The 23,464-nt window shown below is 44.5% G+C and overlaps 2 protein-coding genes across 2 annotated transcripts in view; one reads left to right on the top strand and one right to left on the bottom strand.

Moving 5' to 3' along the window:
- Nucleotides 1-17,348, bottom strand: part of LOC139544426 (metalloprotease TIKI1-like) — a 149,949-nt gene extending 132,601 nt beyond the window's left edge. The window contains exons 1-2 of the mRNA XM_071351498.1: nt 16,309-17,348; nt 13,682-14,242 (exon numbers count right to left, since the gene is read on the bottom strand). Coding sequence (XP_071207599.1) covers nt 13,682-14,242; nt 16,309-16,416 — 669 coding nt within the window. The 5' untranslated portion in view covers nt 16,417-17,348. The remainder of the gene's footprint in view (nt 1-13,681; nt 14,243-16,308) is intronic.
- Nucleotides 16,851-22,088, top strand: LOC139543468 (uncharacterized). The gene is made up of 4 exons (XM_071349567.1): nt 16,851-16,871; nt 18,993-19,693; nt 20,024-21,650; nt 21,702-22,088. The coding sequence occupies exons 1-4, from the start codon at nt 16,851-16,853 to the stop codon at nt 22,086-22,088; spliced, it is 2,736 nt and encodes a 911-aa protein (XP_071205668.1).
- Nucleotides 22,089-23,464: the final 1,376 nt, after the last annotated feature.

Raw genomic sequence — 23,464 nt, 5'->3', positions numbered from 1 at the left:
AAGATATACAACACCTAACGTTTCTGTTGTGTAAACCTGTTTGAACGACACCAAGAGGCACAAATAAAGCCTCTTCGGACACTATGACAATAGCACCATACATTTAGAGAATAAGAACGGTTGACTTTTGAAATTAGAACTGTCGTACTGACATCCACACAATCTCTCTGTCCGACATCCATTCCTACAGACAGACAGACAGAGGAATGTGGACGAATCTAATATCTGTCTGTTTGGTCAACAAGAGAAAAGAAACTAAGCACCTCAGTGTGAAATGTACCCGGTGCTGAGAGGGAGCAGTGAAGGCTGCTCCCTCAGAGCCAACCTCTGTGTCCCAAATGGCACCCTATTCCCTAGGTAGTGCACTACTTTAGACCAGCACCCTATTCCCTAGGTAGTGCACTACTTTAGACCAGCACCCTATTCCCTAGGTAGTGCACTACTTTAGACCAGCACCCTATTCCCTAGGTAGTGCACTACTTTTGTTCAGAGCTCTAAGAATAGGATATAGGAATAGGGTTCCATTTCAGACACGGCTCAAATCAAATCAAACATCGTTGCTCCATTCTTTAGTTGAAACATCGTTGTTCCATTCTTTAGATGAAACATCGTTGTTCCATTCTTTAGATGAAACATCGTTGTTCCATTCTTTAGATGAAACATCGTTGTTCCATTCTTTAGATGAAACATCGTTGTTCCATTCTTAGATGAAACATCGTTGTTCCATTCTTTAGATGAAACATCGGTGTTCCATTCTTCAGATGAAACATCGTTGTTCCATTCTTTAGATGAAACATCGTTGTTCCATTCTTTAGATGAAACATCGTTGTTCCATTCTTCAGATGAAACATCGTTGTTCCATTCTTTAGATGAAACATCGTTGTTCCATTCTTTAGATGAAACATCGTTGTTCCATTCTTCAGATGAAACATCGTTGTTCCATTCTTTAGATGAAACATCGTTGCTCCATTCTTTAGATGAAACATCGTTGTTCCATTCTTTTGATGAAACATCGTTGTTCCATTCTTTTGATGAAACATCGTTGTTCCATTCTTTAGATGAAACATCGTTGTTTAAATTCTTTAGATGAAACATCGTTGTTCCATTCTTTAGATGAAACATCGTTGTTTAAATTCTTTAGATGAAACATCGTTGTTCCATTCTTTTGATGAAACATCGTTGTTTAAATTCTTTAGATGAAACATCGTTGTTTAAATTCTTTAGATGAAACATCGTTGTTTAAATTCTTTAGATGAAACATCGTTGTTCCATTCTTTAGATGAAACATCGTTGTTTAAATTCTTTAGATGAAACATCGTTGTTTAAATTCTTTAGATGAAACATCGTTGTTTAAATTCTTTAGATGAAACATCGTTGTTCCATTCTTTAGATGAAACATCGTTGTTTAAATTCTTTAGATGAAACATCGTTGTTCCATTCTTTTGATGAAACATCGTTGTTTAAATTCTTTAGATGAAACATCGTTGTTCCATTCTTTTGATGAAACATCGTTGTTTAAATTCTTTAGATGAAACATCGTTGTTTAAATTCTTTAGATGAAACATCGTTGTTTAAATTCTTTAGATGAAACATCGTTGTTCCATTCTTTAGTTGAAACATCGTTGTTCCATTCTTTAGATGAAACATCGTTGTTTAAATTCTTTAGATGAAACATCGTTGTTCCATTCTTTAGATGAAACATCGTTGTTTAAATTCTTTAGATGAAACATCGTTGTTCCATTCTTTAGATGAAACATCGTTGTTTAAATTCTTTAGATGAAACATCGTTGTTCCATTCTTTAGATGAAACATCGTTGTTTAAATTCTTTAGATGAAACATCGTTGTTCCATTCTTTTGATGAAACATCGTTGTTTAAATTCTTTAGATGAAACATCGTTGTTCCATTCTTTTGATGAAACATCGTTGTTTAAATTCTTTAGATGAAACATCGTTGTTTAAATTCTTTAGATGAAACATCGTTGTTTAAATTCTTTAGATGAAACATCGTTGTTCCATTCTTTAGATGAAACATCGTTGTTTAAATTCTTTAGATGAAACATCGTTGTTCCATTCTTTAGATGAAACATCGTTGTTTAAATTCTTTAGATGAAACATCGTTGTTCCATTCTTTTGATGAAACATCGTTGTTTAAATTCTTTAGATGAAACATCGTTGTTCCATTCTTTTGATGAAACATCGTTGTTTAAATTCTTTAGATGAAACATCGTTGTTTAAATTCTTTAGATGAAACATCGTTGTTTAAATTCTTTAGATGAAACATCGTTGTTCCATTCTTTAGTTGAAACATCGTTGTTCCATTCTTTAGATGAAACATCGTTGTTTAAATTCTTTAGATGAAACATTGTTGTTCCATTCTTTAGATGAAACATCGTTGTTTAAATTCTTTAGATGAAACATCGTTGTTCCATTCTTTTGATGAAACATCGTTGTTCCATTCTTTAGATGAAACAACGTTGTTCCATTCTTTAGATGAAACATCGTTGTTTAAATTCTTTAGATGAAACATCGTTGTTCCATTCTTTAGATGAAACATCGTTGTTCCATTCTTTTGATGAAACATCGTTGTTCCATTCTTTAGATGAAACATCGTTGTTCCATTCTTTAGATGAAACATCGTTGTTTAAATTCTTTAGATGAAACATCGTTGTTCCATTCTTTAGATGAAACATCGTTGTTTAAATTCTTTAGATGAAACATCGTTGTTTAAATTCTTTTGATGAAACATCGTTGTTCCATTCTTTAGATGAAACATCGTTGTTCCATTCTTTAGATGAAACATCGTTGTTCCATTCTTTTGATGAAACATCGTTGTTCCATTCTTTAGATGAAACATCGTTGTTTAAATTCTTTAGATGAAACATCGTTGTTTAAATTCTTTAGATGAAACATCGTTGTTTAAATTCTTTTGATGAAACATCGTTGTTCCATTCTTTAGATGAAACATCGTTGTTCCATTCTTTAGATGAAACATCGTTGTTCAATTCTTTTGATGAAACATCGTTGTTCCATTCTTTAGATGAAACATCGTTGTTTAAATTCTTTAGATGAAACATCGTTGTTCCATTCTTTAGATGAAACATCGTTGTTTAAATTCTTTAGATGAAACATCGTTGTTTAAATTCTTTAGATGAAACATCGTTGTTCCATTCTTTAGATGAAACATCGTTGTTTAAATTCTTTTGATGAAACATCGTTGTTCCATTCTTTAGATGAAACATCGTTGTTCCATTCTTTAGATGAAACATCGTTGTTTAAATTCTTTAGATGAAACATCGTTGTTCCATTCTTTAGATGAAACATCGTTGTTCCATTCTTTTGATGAAACATCGTTGTTCCATTCTTTTGATGAAACATCGTTGTTCCATTCTTTAGATGAAACATCGTTGTTCCATTCTTTAGATGAAACATCGTTGTTCCATTCTTTAGATGAAACATCGTTGTTCCATTCTTTAGATGAAACATCGTTGTTCCATTCTTTAGATGAAACATCGTTGTTCCATTCTTTAGATGAAACATCCCTCATTAGAGAATCTAATCTAATTACCAACCAGTTCAGATAGATGTTCTGCTGGGGGCAAACTCTGCAAATCAACGGCAGCTCGCCCAAATAGTGGCCAAGCAGCGTGGAAAAGAAGGACATCCATTGTATTCACATGGGCTCATCCTTTCATTGGACTGCATCCCAAATGGCACCCTATTCCCTTTGTAGTGCACTACTTTCCCTATGACCCTGGTCAAAAGCAGTGCACTATGTAGGGTATAACTTGGGACTCGACCATTGAGAGAGAGAGAGAGAGAGACATTTACATAATCATAACACTATCAACACCCAAACAAAAACTATTTTGGTTGGTTTTGAGGCCACCATTTATGACAGGGCCATCTTCCAGCACTACTAAAACAAGTGGATTTGGCGCCACAGATGTCTCAAGTTTTGAGGGAGCGTGCAGTTGACATGCTGACTGCAGGAATGTCCACCAGAGCTGTTTCCAGAGAATTGAATGTCCATTTCTCTACCATAAGCCACCTCCAATATATATTTTTTTAGATTTCTGCAGCACGTGCAACCGGCCTCACAACCGCAGACCATGTTTAACCATGCCAGCCCAGGACCTCCACATCTGGCTTCTTCACCTGTCGTGATCGTCTGAGACCACCCACCCGGACAGCTGATAAAACTGTGGGTTTGCACAACCTAAGAATTTCTGCACAAACTGTCAAAACCGTCTCAGGGAAGCTCATCTGCGTGCTCGTCGTCCTCACCAGGGTTTCATCTAAAGAATGGAACAACGATGTTTCAACTGAAGAATGGAAGAAGCCAGATGTGGTGGTCCTGGGCTGGCGTCCTGGGCTGGCGTCCTGGGCTGGCGTCCTGGGCTGGCGTCCTGGGCTGGCGTCCTGGGCTGGCGTCCTGGGCTGGCGTCCTGGGCTGGCGTCCTGGGCTGGCGTCCTGGGCTGGCGTCCTGGGCTGGCGTCCTGGGCTGGCGTCCTGGGCTGGCGTCCTGGGCTGGCGTCCTGGGCTGGCGTCCTGGGCTGGCGTCCTGGGCTGGCGTCCTGGGCTGGCGTCCTGGGCTGGCGTCCTGGGCTGGCGTCCTGGGCTGGCGTCCTGGGCTGGCGTCCTGGGCTGGCGTGGTTAAACATGGTCTGCAGTTCGGCGTCGTAACCGACTTCAGTGGGTAAATACTCACCATCGATCGCCACTGGCAACGCTGGAGAAGTGTGCTCTTCATGGATTAATCCTGGTTTCAACTGTACCGGGCAGATGACAGATGGCGTTGTGTGAGTGAGCGGTTTGCTGATGTCAACGTTGTGAACAGAGTGCCCCAAGGTGGTGGTGGGGTTATGGTATGGACAGGAATAAGCTCTGGACAACACAATTGCATTTTATCGATGGCAATTTGAATGCACAGAGATACAGTGATGAGATCCTGAGGCCCATTGTCGTGCCATTCATCCGCCGCCATCACCTCTTGTTTCAGCATGTTAACGCACGGCCCCATGTGGCATGGACCAATATCCAGCAACTTCTCACAGCCATTGAAGAGGAGTGGGACAACATTCCACAATCAACAGCCTGATCAACTCTATGCGAAGGAGACGTGTCGCGCTGCTCTGGTCACACCAGATACGGACTGGTTTTCTGATCCACTCCACTACTTTTTGTTTAAGGTATCTGTGTCCAACAGATGCATATCTGTATTCCCAGTGATGTGAATTGACTGATTTCCTCATATGAACTTTAACTCAGCAAAATCCTTGAAATTGTTGCATGTTGCGTTTATATTTTTGTTCAGTGCAAGTTAAAATCACTATTGAAAAGCTCCACGCTTGGTTTAATACGGTGATAAAGTATGTTTGGCAGAAATAAGTATCTCATATCTGAAACACTGGTGGGAATTAAGGAGAGAGAGATACAGAGAGAGAGAGAGAGAGAGAGAGAGAGAGAGAGAGAGAGAGAGAGAGAGAGAGAGAGAGAGAGAGAGAGAGAGAGAGAGAGAGAGAGAGAGAGAGAGAGAGAGAGAGAGAGAGAGAGAGAGAGAGAGAGAGAGAGACACCATATTTATGTTTATTTCTTTTCCCTCAGCTCCTATTTGTACATCGTTACAACACTGTATTTGGCCATAACATGACATTTGAAATGACTGTATTCCTTTGGAACTTCTGTGATAGTAATGTTTACTGTTCATTTTATATTGTTTATTTCACTTTTGTTTATTATCTATTTCACTTGCTTTGACAATGTAAACATATGTTTTCCATGACAATAAAGCCCCTTAAATTGAGGGAGAGAGACAGACAGAGATGAGAGAGAGAGAGAGAGAGGGAGAGAGACAGAGAGAGAGACAGAGAGAGACAAAGAAAGAGACAGAGAGACAGAAAGAGACAGAGACAGAAAGAGACAGAGACAGAGAGCGAGACAGAGAGAGAGCGAGAAAGAGAGAGATAGCGAGAAAGAGAGAGAGAGACAGAGAAAGAGAAAGAGAGAGAGACAGAGAAAGAGAAAGAGAAAGAGAAAGAGAGAGAGAAAGAGAGAGAGACAGAGAGAGAGACAGAGAGAGACAAAGAAAGAGACAGAGAGAGACAAAGAAAGAGACAGAGACAGAGAGACAGAGAAAGAGACAGAGAGAGAGAAACAGAGAGAGAGACTCAGAGAGAGACAGAGAGAAAGAGAGAGTGAGACAGAGAGAGAGAGAGAGAGAGAGAGAGAGAGAGAGAGAGAGAGAGAGAGAGAGAGAGAGAGAGAGAGAGAGAGAGAGAGAGAGAGAGAGAGAGAGAGAGAGAGAGAGAGAGAGAGAGAGAGAGAGAGAGAGAGAGAGAGAGAGAGAGAGAATGCTTCACATTCACATCTGTATAAGTCAAGGTTATAACACTATAGACAGGGTTATATCTGTATGAGGTTATAACACTGTAGACAGGGTTATATCTGTATGAGGTTATAACACTGTAGACAGGGTTATATCTGTATGAGGTTATAACACTGCAGACAGGGTTATATCTGTATGAGGTTATAACACTGTAGACAGGGTTATATCTGTATGAGGTTATAACACTGTAGACAGGGTTATATCTGTATGAGGTTATAACACTATAGACAGGGTTATATCTGTATGAGGTTATAACACTGTAGACAGGGTTATATCTGTATGGGGTTATAATACTGTAGACAGGGTTATATCTGTATGAGGTTATAACACTGTAGACAGGGTTATATCTGTATGAGGTTATAACACTGTAGATAGGGTTATATCTGTATGAGGTTATAAAACTGTAGACAGGGTTATATCTGTATGAGGTTATGACACTGCAGACAGGGTTATATCTGTATGAGGTTATAACACTGTAGACAGGGTTATATCTGTATGAGGTTATAACACTATAGACAGGGTTATATCTGTATGAGGTTATAACACTGTAGACAGGGTTATATCTGTATGAGGTTATAACACTGTAGACAGGGTTATATCTGTATGAGGTTATAACACTATAGACAGGGTTATATCTGTATGAGGTTATAACACTGTAGACAGGGTTATATCTGTATGGGGTTATAATACTGTAGACAGGGTTATATCTGTATGAGGTTATAACACTGTAGACAGGGTTATATCTGTATGAGGTTATAACACTGTAGATAGGGTTATATCTGTATGAGGTTATAACACTGTAGACAGGGTTATATCTGTATGAGGTTATAACACTGTAGACAGGGTTATATCTGTATGAGGTTATAACACTGTAGACAGGGTTATATCTGTATGAGGTTATAACACTGTAGACAGGGTTATATCTGTATGAGGTTATAACATTGTAGACAGGGTTATATCTGTATGAGGTTATAACACTGTAGACAGGGTTATATCTGTATGAGGTTATAACACTGTAGACAGGGTTATATCTGTATGAGGTTATAACACTGTAGACATGGTTATATCTGTATGAGGTTATAACACTGTAGACAGGGTTATATCTGTATGAGGTTATAACACTGTAGACAGGGTTATATCTGTATGAGGTTATAACACTGTAGACAGGGTTATATCTGTATGAGGTTATAACACTGTAGATAGGGTTATATCTGTATGAGGTTATAACACTGTAGATAGGGTTATATCTGTATGGGGTTATAACACTGTAGACAGGGTTATATCTGTATGAGGTTATAACACTGTAGACAGGGATAAATCTGTATGAGGTTATAACACTATGTATGAGGTTATATCTGTATGAGGTTATAACACTGTAGACAGGGTTATATCTGTATGAGGTTATAACACTGTAGACAGGGTTATATCTGTATGAGGTTATAACACTATAGACAGGGTTATATCTGTATGAGGTTATAACACTGTAGACAGGGTTATATCTGTATGAGGTTATAACACTGTAGATAGGGTTATATCTGTATGGGGTTATAACACTGTAGACAGGGTTATATCTGTATGAGGTTATAACACTGTAGACGGGGTTATATCTGTATGAGGTTATAACACTGTAGACAGGGTTATATCTGTATGAGGTTATAACACTATGTATGAGGTTATATCTGTATGAGGTTATAACACTATGTATGAGGTTATATCTGTATGAGGTTATAACACTATGTATGAGGTTATATCTGTATGAGGTTATAACACTGTAGACAGGGTTATATCTGTATGAGGTTATAACACTATGTATAGGTTTGCCTTACTCACCTAAGTTTGCCTTACTCACCGCTTTAGCACACTCTGCCAATCCTGATGTCCTTGCCGTGTCCGAATCCTGGCTTAGGAAGGCCACCAAAAATTCTGAGATTTCCATACCCAACTATAACACTTTCCGTCAAGATAGAACTGCCAAAGGGGGAGGAGTTGCAATCTACTGCAGAGATAGCCTGCAAAGTTCTGTCATACTTTCCAGGTCTATGCCCAAACAGTTCAAACTTCTAATTTTAAAAATTAATCTCTCCAGAAATAAGTCTCTCACTGTTGCCGCCTGCTACCGACCCCCCTCAGCTCCCAGCTGTGCCCTGGACACCATCTGTGAATTGATCGCTCCCCATCTAGCTTCAGAGTTTGTTCTGTTAGGTGACCTAAACTGGGATATGCTTAACACCCCGGCAGTCCTACAATCCAAGCTTGATGCCCTCAATCTCACACAAATCATCAAGGAACCCACCAGGTACAACCCTAAATCCGTAAACATGGGCACCCTAATAGACATTATCCTGACCAACCTGCCCTCCAAATACACCTCTGCTGTCTTCAATCAAGATCTCAGCGATCACTGCCTCATTGCCTGTATCCGCCACGGGTCCGCGGTCAAACGACCACCCCTCATCACTGTCAAACGCTCCCTAAAACACTTCTGCGAGCAGGCCTTTCTAATCGACCTGGCCCGGGTACCCTGGAAGGATATTGACCTCATCCCGTCAGTTGAGGATGCCTGGTCATTCTTTAAATGTTACTTCCTCACCATATTAGACAAGCATGCTCCGTTCAAAAAATGCAGAACCAAGAACAGATATAGCCCTTGGTTCACTCCAGACCTGACTGCCCTCGACCAGCACAAAAACATCCTGTGGCGAACTGCAATAGCATCGAAGAGCCCCCGCGATATGCAACTGTTCAGGGAAGTCAGGAACCAATACACGCAGTCAGTCAGGAAAGCAAAGGCCAGCTTTTTCAAGCAGAAATTCGCATCCTGTAGCTCTAACTCCAAAAAGTTCTGGGATACTGTAAAGTCCATGGAGAACAAGAGCACCTCCTCCCAGCTGCCCACTGCACTGAGGCTAGGTAACACGGTCACCACCGATAAATCCGTGATAATCGAAGACTTCAACAAGCATTTCTCAATGGCTGGCCATGCCTTCCTCCTGGCGACTCCAACCTTGGCCAACAGCCCCGCCCCCCCCGCTGCTACTCGCCCAAGCCTCCCCAGCTTCTCCTTTACCCAAATCCAGATAGCAGATGTTCTGAAAGAGCTGGAAAACCTGGACCCATACAAATCAGCTGGGCTTGACAATCTGGACCCCCTATTTCTGAAACTGTCCGCCGCCATTGTCGCACCCCCTATTACCAGCCTGTTCAACCTCTCCTTCGTATCATCTGAGATCCCCAAGGATTGGAAAGCTGCCGCGGTCATCCCCCTCTTCAAAGGGGGAGACACCCTGGACCCAAACTGTTACAGACCTATATCCATCCTGCCCTGCCTATCTAAGGTCTTCGAAAGCCAAGTCAACAAACAGATCACTGACCATCTCGAATCCCACCGTACCTTCTCCGCTGTGCAATCCGGTTTCCGAGCCGGTCACGGGTGCACCTCAGCCACGCTCAAGGTACTAAACGATATCATAACCGCCATCGATAAAAGACATTACTGTGCAGCCGTCTTCATCGACCTGGCCAAGGCTTTCGACTCTGTCAATCACCATATTCTTATCGGCAGACTCAGTAGCCTCGGTTTTTCTAATGACTGCCTTGCCTGGTTCACCAACTACTTTGCAGACAGAGTTCAGTGTGTCAAATCGGAGGGCATGTTGTCCGGTCCTCTGGCAGTCTCTATGGGGGTACCACAGGGTTCAATTCTCGGGCCGACTCTTTTCTCTGTATACATCAATGATGTTGCTCTTGCTGCGGGCGATTCCCTGATCCACCTCTACGCAGACGACAGCATTCTATATACTTCCGGCCCTTCCTTGGACACTGTGCTATCTAACCTCCAAACGAGCTTCAATGCCATACAACACTCCTTCCGTGGCCTCCAACTGCTCATAAACGCTAGTAAAACCAAATGCATGCTTTTCAACCGTTCGCTGCCTGCACCCGCACGCCCGACTAGCATCACCACCCTGGACGGTTCCGACCTAGAATATGTGGACATCTATAAGTACCTAGGTGTCTGGCTAGACTGCAAACTCTCCTTCCAGACTCATATCAAACATCTCCAATCCAAAATCAAATCAAGAATCGGCTTTCTATTCCGCAACAAAGCCTCCTTCACTCACGCCGCCAAACTTACCCTAGTAAAACTGACTATCCTACCGATCCTCGACTTCGGCGATGTCATCTACAAAATAGCTTCCAACACTCTACTCAGCAAACTGGATGCAGTTTATCACAGTGCCATTCGTTTTGTTACTAAAGCACCTTATACGACCCACCACTGCGACCTGTATGCCCTAGTGGGCTGGCCCTCGCTACATGTTCGTCGTCAGACCCACTGGCTCCAGGTCATCTACAAGGCTATGCTAGGTAAAGTGCCGCCTTATCTCAGTTCACTGGTCACGATGGCTACACCCACCCGCAGCACGCGCTCCAGCAGGTGTATCTCACTGATCATCCCTAAAGCTAAAACCTCATTTGGACGCCTTTCCTTCCAGTTCTCTGCTGCCTGCGACTGGAACGAATTGCAAAAATCTCTGAAGTTGGAGACTTTTATCTCCCTCAACAACTTTAAAAATCTGCTATCCGAGCAGCTAACCGATCGCTGCAGCTGCACATAGTCCATCTGTAAACTACCCACCCAATTTACCTACCTCACCCCCCATACTGCTTTTATTTATTTACTTTTCTGCTCTTTTGCACACCAGTATCTCTTCTTGCACATGATCATCTGATGATTTATCACTCCAGTGTTAATCTGCTAAATTGTAATTATTCGATTTATTGCCTACCTCATGCCTTTTGCACACATTGTATATAGATTCTCTTTTTTTCTACCATGTTATTGACTTGTTTATTGTTTACTCCATGTGTAACTCTGTGTTGTCTGTTCACACTGCTATGCTTTATCTTGGCCAGGTCGCAGTTGCAAATGAGAACTTGTTCTCAACTGGCCTACCTGGTTAAATAAAGGTGAAATAAAAAAATAAAATAATAAAAAAATTAAAAAAATAGGGTTATAACACTGTAGATTGTGTTTTTACATTCATTTATATTTCTGATAGGTGATAGGTCAGTGATAGGTCAGATCATAGGCTAGGTTAGGTTTCAATCATAAAGTCAATCTCAATGTGACTTAGATTTAAAAGGAAGAGCAACGAGACTGACAGAAACAAAAATATGTTGGAAGGAAACTCTCTGTCACCCATGTTTACACCACTGAGGTACACCACAGCCTTTTAACGTGGAAGAAGAATCAAGTTAGCTACCTAGCCAATTTTCCCCTGTTAGCTAGTGATAGTGAAGGGGGATACCTAGTCAGTTGTAAAGGGAGAGGGGGATACCTAGTCAGTTGTAAAGGGAGAGGGGGATACCTAGTCAGTTGGAAAGGGAAAGGGGGGATACCTAGTCAGTTGTAAAGGGAAAGGGGGATACCTAGTCAGTTGTAAAGGGAGAGGGGGATACCTAGTCAGTTGTAAAGGGAAAGGGGGATACCTAGTCAGTTGGAAAGGGAAAGGGGGGATACCTAGTCAGTTGTAAAGGGAAAGGGGGATACCTAGTCAGTTGTAAAGGGAAAGGGGGATACCTAGTCAGTTGTAAAGGGAAAGGGGGATACCTAGTCAGTTGTAAAGGGAAAGGGAGATACCTAGTCAGTTGGCGAGGGAAAGGGGGATACCTAGTCAGTTGTAAAGGGAAAGGGGGATACCTAGTCAGTTGTAAAGGGGAAAGGGGGATATCTAGTCAGTTGTAAAGGGAAAGGGGGATACCTAGTCAGTTGTAAAGGGGGATACCTAGTCAGCTGTAAAGGGGGATATCTAGTCAGTTGTAAAGGGAAAGGGGGATACCTAGTCAGTTGTAAAGGGGGATATCTAGTCAGTTGTAAAGGGAAAGGGGGATACCTAGTCAGTTGTACAACTGAATGCCTTCAACTGAAATGTGTCTTCTGCATTTAACCCAACTCCTCTGAATCAGAGAGGTGCGGGTGGGCTGCCTTAATCGACATCCACGTCTTCGGGTTAACTGCCTTGTTCAGGGGCAGAACGACGAAGATTTTTACCTTTTCAGCTCGAGGATTCAATTGAGCAAGCTTTCGGTTACTGGCCCAACACTCTAACCACTAGGCTACCTGCCGCCCCTCCACTCTAACCATTAGGCTACCTGCCGCCCGTCCACTCTAACCACTAGGCTACCTGCCGCCCCTCCACTCTAACCACTAGGCTACCTGCCGCCCCTCCACTCTAACCATTAGGCTACCTGCCGCCCCTCCGCTCTAGCCACTAGGCTAACTGCCGCCCCTCCGCTTTAACCACTAGGCTACCTGCCGCCCCTCCGCTCTAACCACTAGGCTACCTGCCGCCCCTCCACTCTAACCACTAGGCTACCTGCCGCCCCTCCACTCTAACCATTAGGCTACCTGCCGCCCCTCCACTCTAACCACTAGGCTACCTGCCGCCCCTCCACTCTAGCCACTAGGCTACCTGCCGCCCCTCCGCTCTAACCACTAGGCTACCTGCCGCCCCTCCACTCTAACCACTAGGCTACCTGCCGCCCCTCCACTCTAACCACTAGGCTACCTGCCGCCCCTCCACTCTAACCACTAGGCTACCTGCCGCCCCTCCACTCTAACCACTAGGCTACCTGCCGCCCCTCCGCTCTAACCACTAGGCTACCTGTCACCCCTCCACTCTAACCACTAGGCTACCTGCCGCCCCTCCCCTCTAACCACTAGGCTACCTGCCGCCCCTCCACTCTAACCACTAGGCTACCTGCCGCCCCTCCGCTCTAACCACTAGGCTACCTGTCGCCCCTCCACTCTAACCACTAGGCTACCTGCCGCCCCTCCACTCTAACCACTAGGCTACCTGCCGCCCCTCCGCTCTAACCACTAGGCTACCTGCCGCCCCTCCACTCTAACCACTAGGCTACCTGCCGCCCCTCCGCTCTAACCACTAGGCTACCTGTCGCCCCTCCACTCTAACCACTAGGCTACCTGCCGCCCCTCCACTCTAACCACTAGGCTACCTGCCGCCCCTACGCTCTAACCACTAGGCTACCTGCCGCCCCTCCACTCTAACCACTAGGCTACCTGCCGCCCCTCCGCTCTAACCACAAGGCTACCTGCCGCCCCCCTGATGCTAGGTTTATTTGAAACATCACCATCTCCTGGCAGGATTTATTTAGCCGGCAGATTCAGTAGCTTGAAAACCCTCCAACATATAGGGAATAGGGTACAAGAGGGTTCTGGGTAAAAGTAGAGCCGCACTATATAGGAAATAAGGTTAACTTTCAGACTCACCTGAGAGAAGTTGAGTCCGTTGAGCGGGTGACACTGCTCCTCCACCTTCTCCACAGCTCCTGTTCTCTTCCTCATCCTCTCTGCCTCCTGAGCCAGGTACAGATCCAACACCGGGACCCCCCTCGTCTTAATGTCCGCCTCTGTCAACGAGTTCACCATCAACATCACCCAAACAGGCCTCTTTCTCTCCCAGTTCCCCGCTATTGCATTAAACAGGTAGTCAGCGTAGAGGCCTTTACCCCTCTGGTCAGGAGTCATCCACGATGGCATCATGAGCTTGACGTACTCCAAGTGCCTCTTGAGGCGTCCGTAGATGTCTCTGGGTAGAACATCCTGTAGTGTCCCCCCCTGAGGGAGGAGCTGGCAGCTGGTCAGGGCTGAGATGGTGTAGGGATCAGTCAGGTCCAGCTCCAAGTAAACCATGTTGCTCTCCTGGAAAGCCTTCTTGGAGTTCTCTGGGATAAAGTCCCAGACGCGCGTGTAAGGGACGTGGATCGTGCCGTAGAAGTAGGACGGAGGGTTACGTTTGATGGTCCACAGGAAAGAGTTCAGATCACTTTGCTGCCAACGGTGAAAGAAGAAGAAAAAGAAACATGAGTGAATTAGTGTTATTATTACCAGGCTATAAAACCACATTAGTGTTATTACCAGGCTATATAACCACATTAGTGTTATTATTACCAGGCTATATAACCACATTACTGTTATTATTACCAGGCTATAAAACCACATTAGTGTTATTATTACCAGGCTATACTACCACATTAGTGTTATAATTACCGGGCTATAAAACCACATTAGTGTTATTATTACCAGGCTATAAAACCACATTAGTGTTATTATTACCAGGCTGTAAAACCACATTAGTGTTATTATTACCAGGCTATAAAACCACATTAGTGTTATTATTACCAGGCTGTAAAACCACATTAGTGTTATTATTACCAGGCTATAAAACCACATTAGTGTTATTATTACCAGGCTGTAAAACCACATTAGTGTTAATATTACCAGGCTATAAAACCACATTAGTGTTATTATTACCAGGCTGTAAAACCACATTAGTGTTATTATTACCAGGCTATAAAACCACAATAGTGTTATTATTACCAGGCTATAAACCCACATTAGTGTTATTATTACCAGGCTATACTACCACATTAGTGTTATTATTACCAGGCTATAAAACCACATTAGTGTTATTATTACCAGGCTATAAAACCACATTAGTGTTATTATTACCGGGCTATAAAACCACATTAGTGTTATTATTACCAGGCTATAAAACCACATGAGTGTTATTATTACCAGGCTATAACACCACATTAGTGTTATTATTACCAGGCTATAAAACCACATTAGTGTTATTATTACCAGGCTATAAAACCACATTAGTATTATTATTACCAGGCTATAAAACCACATTAGTGTTATTATTACCAGGCTATAAAACCACATTAGTGTTATTATTACCAGGCTATAAAACCACATTAGTGTTATTATTACCGGGCTATAAAACCACATTAGTGGTATTATTACCAGGCTATACTACCACATTAGTGGTATTATTACGAGGCTATACTACCAAATTAGTGTTATTATTACCAGGCTATAAAACCACATTAGTGTTATTACCAGGCAATAAAACCACATTAGTGTTATTATTACCAGGCTATAAAACCACATTACTATTTTTACCAAGCTATAAAACCACATTAGTGTTATTACCAGGCTATAAAACCACATTATTGTTATTATTACCAGGCTATAAAACCACATTAGTGTTATTACCAGGCTATAAAACCACATTAGTGTTATTACCAGGCTATAAAACCACATTAGTGTTAATACCAGGCTATACAACCACATTAGTGTTATTACCAGGCTATAAAACCACATTAGTGTTATTACCAGGCTATAAAACCACATTAGTGTTATTACCAGGCTATAAAACCACATTAGTGTTATTACCAGGCTATAAAACCACATTAGTGTTATTACCAGGCTATAAAACCACATTAGTGTGGTCAACCAAAACCTGATCATATAAAGTAATGTATGTGAACAATGGTCTTACGGCTGTGATGTCATTCACCAACTATGTCACTAAAGTTAAACAAAGATATGGACAAACAAACTATTTTAATTGGTCGCCCTTCTAAAACAGACGTACAATAACCACAAACACCTACTAGGTGTTATCCACTGCAAATAGATAGCGGGAACTGGGAGCTATTTAAACAGACTGAGTCTGTTGATTCTAAATGTGGTAGACTATTTGATGCTCGATAATGGACTGATAATGTCTTATTTACAGTACACTAGACTAACACAATACACATCTGATATGAACTGCGCTCTCAGAGGAAATGGAAACTTTACAGGTTGAATGAATGAATGAATGAATGAACTAGCCTAAATAACCAATTTTGTAAATAAAAAAGTGAACGGAAGAAGAATCACATAACATATTTATAGGCTAAAACTGAACGGTGGACATTCAAATAGGCCTACTCAAATCCCGGTTGATTTAAATACTAACCGTTTCATTGTAGAGAAAAAGGGGTATAATTTACTTAGATGTAAGACTAATTATATTAGAGAGAAGGTGATATGAGGGCACTTACTTTCTTATTGAGCTCGCAGTTAGACGACTCCCGGAGGCTCCATTGGTCGGCTCCTTTCACCAGCAATATTAGGAACGCTTGAATAAATGTGACCCAAGAGACCAGCATCGTAACTCCAAACGTGCACGCTATTTTCACGTGTCGCAAGATGAAGCTACCCAAAAAAACAACTCGCTCCGGGGGAAAATTGCCTAAATTAATTTCCGAATTTCAGTTCCATTGAAATAATAAGTCAAACACGCCGACATATAGTATATCTACCTTTCTGCAGCCGGAAGAACTCATGTTTGAGTGAAATTGTTTTCAATACATAACCTGAGTGTTGTTGTGTTTACCCTCCTGGGAAAGCATTGACGCTGTTTGGTGGCTATGTCGTCACGCTGTTTCCCTCATATCTGATAATAAAGGTGCCCTGCATGGCACGCCAGGGAAGCCTACAAGCCGATAGTAGACTAGACTACACGTCCTCAATAAGATCAATCAAATCTATATGTCCCGTGTTTATAGCCCACTCACTCGTAGAACCGAGCAGACTGCGCACGATGAGTACGTTCGTATCCAAAGTGCACTCGAGCAACAGGTTATGTTCTGAACTAAAAACGAGGTGCACCGCGGGTTCCGAAATGAGCGGTGGAATTCCTCCTCGCTGCGACGTTGTTATTCTGCTCTACTTCCCAAACGCAGGACCGCTGATACAAATTCATGTACAAGTGCTGATCGGAATTGGAACATTGCAACACTTTATTTAGAATCCGGTTGTCCAACTCCAAGCGGCATCAACCGTACGCGAATCCTCGAAGAAACGGGAGAAACGTTCTTTACCGTGTCGTCTGTGTTTCCATAACTCCAGACTCCACTCATGACTCCCTCACAGTGTTTCTGGAGTGTGAGTATCTCTGTCAGGCTCAGGCATGGGGCATACCTACCCTCCTGCCTGCACCCCCCTCTCTCCGCTTGCACACTCATGCTGTGCAATCTGATTGAACATCTCACTCTCCGCAGGTCGTGGCGGGATATATACACACGCATTCACTTCAAAAGTAGAAACGGAGTACGGTTGTTCTATTCCTCCAGGCTTTTATCCGGGGCTTTCACGGCATACTGGACATGGTTGTAGCGTGGTTGTCCAGGGATCACTCTCTGATCCACAACAGTAGGCCAACTACATTGATAGTGGGACAAGTGATTTCACACCCAGGAATAGAATAAACCAAGTAAACAATTACAACGGATTTAGGTGACTGAAAATGAATACAGTTTTATTGTTCTTATAATAGCACATGTATTACCTTTATTTAACCAGGAAGCCTAGGCCTAACTTATCAAATAGCAAATATTATTACCATTATTATGGTAAATCACTGACCGTCCTTTATTGAGTGGGCTAGAGATAATGGGCTGGATTTGACTATTAGCGGCGCCGCATTTGAGAAGGGCAGGCGGGGCTGTTTGGATTACCTTGTAGTTCCATATTGTCCTGCTAATGTCCTACCTGCTAAACCACCACGACATTACCAGCAGAATATGGCAACACCCCGTTCTGAGAACATTCTGTCGCAATTATAACTCTCACAGCGCACAGTTAATAAAAGCCTATATGTTGATGTAAAGAGTAAAGATGTAAATTAAAAATATTGTTTTTACTCAAAGACAGTTGGTTTGTTGGTAAATAAATCCCATGGTTACACAATAAAAATCAACAGTACTATAAATTGTAGCCACTTGTAAAATGGTCCTCGGGTTTATAATGTCCTTCATGTCAATGGGAATTTATCAGACACATTTTCATTGATTTATTTTAAACATGTTTATTATGAAAGTGTATAAAACTATATACACTGAACACAACGTGTAAAGTGTTGTTCCCATGTTCCATGTCCTGAAATACAAAATCCAAGAAATGTTCCATAAACACAAAAAAAAGCATATTTCTCTCACAATCTTTTTTACATCCCCTGTTAGTGAGCATTTCTCTTTTGCCAAGCTAGTTCATCCACTTGACAAGTGTGACATATCAAGAAGCTGATTAGACAGCATGATCATTACATAGGTGCACCTTGTGCTATTATGCAGTTTTGTCACACAACACAATGACACAGATGTCATTGCATATAATTGGCACGCTGACTGCAGGGATGTCCACCACAGCTGTTGCCAGATAATTTAATGTTCATTTCTCTACTATAAGCTGCCTCCAACATCGTTTTAGAGAATTTGGCGGTAAGTCCAATCGGTCTCACAACCGCAGACCACGTGTAACCACGCCAGCCCAGGATCTCCACATCCGGCTTCTTCACCTGGAGGATTGTCTGAGGGGGGGAAGGGGGGACGACCTATGACCCCCAAGGCCCATTCTGAATGGACTGGAATTTAAATGGAATTGACCCCAAGCCTGACTGAAGGCCTAAATGATGTGGTATAATAGCTAGTTCTCCCTGATCACCACACGTAGAATGGGTAAGAGCACCCTCTAGTGGCTGGACACAGTCCCTGAAAGAGATTCCCTTTCCTCCTATTTCATTTTACATCTGGAAATATGTCCTAAAGTAAAGGTTGTTACGTGCCAAGGTAGATATGATCATTTAATAGTTTTTATTTATTGGCCCGTCGCCCACCCCCTCTTCGGAGGACAAAGGCTATATCTCAGCTACTCTCAGCCAACCCCCCCCCTCAACTACTCTCAGCCTATCCCACCCCTCCACTACTCTCAGCCAATCCCACCTCTCAACTACTCTCAGCCAATCCCACCCCTCAACTACTCTCAGCCTATCCCACCCCTCAACTACTCTCAGCCAATCCCACCCCTCAACTACTCTCAGCCAATCCCACCCCTCCACTACTCTCAGCCAATCCCACCCCTCAACTACTCTCAGCCAATCCCCCCCCTCAACTACTCTCAGCCTATCCCACCCCTCAACTACTCTCAGCCTATCCCACCCCTCCACTACTCTCAGCCAATCCCACCCCTCAACTACTCTCAGCCTATCCCACCCCTCAACTACTCTCAGCCAATCCCACCCCTCAACTACTCTCAGCCAATCCCACCCCTCCACTACTCTCAGCCAATCCCACCTCTCAACTACTCTCAGCCAATCCCACCCCTCAACTACTCTCAGCCTATCCCACCCCTCAACTACTCTCAGCCAATCCCACCTCTCAACTACTCTCAGCCTATCCCACCCCTCAACTACTCTCAGCCTATCCCACCTCTCAACTACTCTCAGCCAATCCCACCTCTCAACTACTCTCAGCCTATCCCACCTCTCAACTACTCTCAGCCAATCCCACCCCTCAACTACTCTCAGCCTATCCCACCTCTCAACTACTCTCAGCCAATCCCACCTCTCAACTACTCTCAGCCTATCCCACCCCTCAACTACTCTTAGCCAATCCCACCTCTCAACTACTCTCAACCAATCCCACCCCTCAACTACTCTCAACCAATCCCACCCCTCAACTACTCTCAGCCAATCCCACCCCTCAACTACTCTCAGCCTATCCCACCCCTCAACTACTCTCAGCCTATCCCACCCCTCAACTACACTCAGCCTATCCCACCCCTCAACTACTCTCAGCCTATCCCACCCCTCCACTACTCTCAGCCAATCCCACCTCTCAACTACTCTCAGCCAATCCCACCCCTCAACTACTCTCAGCCAGTCCCACCCCTCAACTACTCTCAGCCTATCCCACCCCACCTCTCAACTACTCTCAGCCAATCCCACCTCTCAACTACTCTCAGCCAGTCCCACCCCTCAACTACTCTCAGCCTATCCCACCCCTCAACTACTCTCAGCCAATCCCACCCCTCAACTACTCTCAGCCTATCCCACCCCTCAACTACTCTCAGCCAATCCCACCCCTCAACTACTCTCAGCCAATCCCACCCCTCCACTACTCTCAGCCAATCCCACCTCTCAACTACTCTCAGCCAATCCCACCCCTCAACTACTCTCAGCCTATCCCACCCCTCAACTACTCTCAGCCAATCCCACCTCTCAACTACTCTCAGACAATCCCACCTCTCAACTACTCTCAGCCTATCCCACCTCTCAACTACTCTCAGCCAATCCCACCCCTCAACTACTCTCAGCCTATCCCACCTCTCAACTACTCTCAGCCAATCCCACCTCTCAACTACTCTCAGCCTACCCCACCCCTCAACTACTCTTAGCCAATCCCACCCCTCAACTACTCTCAGCTTATCCCACCCGTCAACTACTCTCAACCAATCCCACCCCTCAACTACTCTCAACCAATCCCACCCCTCAACTACTCTCAGCCAATCCCACCCCTCAACTACTCTCAGCCTATCCCACCCCTCAACTACACTCAGCCTATCCCACCCCTCAACTACTCTCAGCCTATCCCACCCCTCCACTACTCTCAGCCAATCCCACCTCTCAACTACTCTCAGCCAATCCCACCCCTCAACTACTCTCAGCCAGTCCCACCCCTCAACTACTCTCAGCCTATCCCACCCCACCTCTCAACTACTCTCAGCCAATCCCACCTCTCAACTACTCTCAGCCTATCCCACCCCTCAACTACTCTTAGCCAATCCCACCCCTCAACTACTCTCAGCCTATCCCACCCCTCAACTACTCTCAACCAATCCCACCTCTCAACTACTCTCAGCCAATCCCACCTCTCAACTACTCTCAGCCTATCCCACCCCTCAACTACTCTTAGCCAATCCCATCCCTCAACTACTCTCAGCCTATCCCACCCGTCAACTACTCTCAACCAATCCCCCCCTCAACTACTCTCAACCAATCCCACCCCTCAACTACTCTCAGCCAATCCCACCCCTCAACTACTCTCAGCCAATCCCACCCCTCAACTACTCTCAGCCAATCCCACCCCTCAACTACTCTCAGACAATCCCACCCCTCAACTACTCTCAGCCAATCCCACCCCTCAGCTACTCTCAACCTATCCCACCCCTCAACTACTCTCAACCAATCCCACCCCTCAACTACTCTCAGCCAATCCCACCCCTCAACTACTCTCAGCCAATCCCACCCCTCAACTACTCTCAGCCAATCCCACCCCTCAACTACTCTCAACCTATCCCACCCCTCAACTACTCTCAACCAATCCCACCCCTCAACTACTCTCAGCCAATCCCACCCCTCAACTACTCTCAACCAATCCCACCCCTCAACTACTCTCAGCCAATCCCACCCCTCAACTACTCTCAGCCAGTCCCACCCCTCAACTACTCTCAGTCTATCCCACCCCTCAACTACTCTCAGCCAATCCCACCCATCAACTACTCTCAGCCTATCCCACCCCTCAACTACTGTCAGCCAATCCCACCCCTCAACTACTCTCAGCCAGTCCCTCCCCTCAACTACTCTTAGCCTATCCCACCCCTCAACTACTGTCAGCCAATCCCACCCCTCAACTACTCTCAGCCAGTCCCACCCCTCAACTACTCTCAGCCTATCCCACCCCTCAACTACTCTCAGCCAATCCCACCCCTCAACTACTGTCAGCCAATCCCACCCCTCAACTACTCTCAGCCTATCCCACCCCTCAACTACTCTCAGCCAATCCCACCCCTCAACTACTCTCAGCCAATCCCACCCCTCAACTACTCTCAGCCTATCCCACCCCTCAACTACTCTCAGCCAATCCCACCCCTCAACTACTCTCAGCCAATCCCACCCCTCAACTACTCTCAGCCAATCCCACCCCTCAACTACTCTCAGCCAATCCCACCTATCTCCGTAGACCCATCCCTTTTTTCTATTCCCATGTGCCGTATACACTGAGTGTACCAAATGTGATGTACAGCTGCTCTTTCCATGACATAGCCTGACCAGGTGAATCCAGGTGACAGCTATGATCCCTTATTGATGCCACTTTGTTAAATGTTTTTTAATCAATTGAGACATGGATTGTGTATGTGTGCCATTCAGAGGGTGAATTGACAAAATATTTAAGTGCCTTTGAACGGGGTATGATAGTAGGAGCCTTTGAACGGGGTATGGTAGTAGGTACCTTTGAACGGGGTAATGGTAGTAGGTGCCTTTGAACGGGGTAATGGTAGTAGGTGCCTTTGAACGGGGTATTGGTAGTAGGTGCCTTTGAACGGGGTAATGGTAGTAGGTGCCTTTGAACGGGGTATGGTGGTAGGTGCCTTTGAACGGGGTATGGTAGTAGGTGCCTTTGAACGGGGTAATGGTAGTAGGTGCCTTTGAACGGGGTATGGTAGTAGGAGCCTTTGAACGGGGTATGGTAGTAGGAGCCTTTGAACGGGGTAATGGTAGTAGGTGCCTTTGAACGGGGTATGGTAGTAGGTGCCTTTGAACGGGGTAATGGTAGTAGGTGCCTTTGAACGGGGTATGGTGGTAGGTGCCTTTGAACGGGGTAATGGTAGTAGGTGCCTTTGAACGGGGTAATGGTAGTAGGTGCCTTTGAACGGGGTATGGTAGTAGGTGCCTTTGAACGGGGTATGGTGGTAGGTGCCTTTGAACGGGGTAATGGTAGTAGGTGCCTTTGAACGGGGTATGGTAGTAGGTGCCTTTGAACGGGGTAATGGTAGTCGGTGCCTTTGAACGGGGTAATGGTAGTCGGTGCCTTTGAACGGGGTATGGTAGTAGGTGCCTTTGAACGGGGTATGGTAGTAGGTGCCTTTGAACGGGGTATGGTGGTAGGTGCCTTTGAACGGGGTATGGTAGTAGGAGCCTTTGAACGGGGTAATGGTAGTAGGTGCCTTTGAACGGGGTAATGGTAGTAGGTGCCTTTGAACGGGGTAATGGTAGTAGGTGCCTTTGAACGGGGTAATGGTAGTCGGTGCCTTTGAACGGGGTATGGTAGTAGGTGCCTTTGAACGGGGTATGGTGGTAGGTGCCTTTGAACGGGGTATGGTAGTAGGAGCCTTTGAACGGGGTAATGGTAGTAGGTGCCTTTGAACGGGGTAATAGTAGTAGGTGCCTTTGAACGGGGTAATGGTAGTAGGTGCCTTTGAACGGGGTAATGGTAGTCGGTGCCTTTGAACGGGGTATGGTAGTAGGTGCCTTTGAACGGGGTATGGTGGTAGGTGCCTTTGAACGGGGTATGGTAGTAGGAGCCTTTGAACGGGGTAATGGTAGTAGGTGCCTTTGAACGGGGTAATGGTAGTAGGTACCTTTGAACGGGGTAATGG

The sequence above is a fragment of the Salvelinus alpinus genome, chromosome 18, assembly GCF_045679555.1.
Source record: "Salvelinus alpinus chromosome 18, SLU_Salpinus.1, whole genome shotgun sequence".
Taxonomy (NCBI): Eukaryota; Metazoa; Chordata; class Actinopteri; order Salmoniformes; family Salmonidae; genus Salvelinus; species Salvelinus alpinus.
This window is presented reverse-complemented; position numbering and strand designations above follow the sequence as displayed.

Excerpts from the sequence above, each read along its gene's own strand:
- LOC139543468 (XM_071349567.1), top strand. The coding sequence starts at position 16,851 with ATGAGTACGTTCGTATCCAAA. Across the intron at positions 16,872-18,992 it reads TGAGTACGTTCGTATCCAAA|CCTATCCCACCCCTCCACTA; the intron begins GTGCACTCGAGC and ends AACTACTCTCAG. Across the intron at positions 21,651-21,701 it reads CCCTCAACTACTCTCAGCCA|CCAATCCCACCCCTCAACTA; the intron begins GTCCCTCCCCTC and ends AACTACTGTCAG.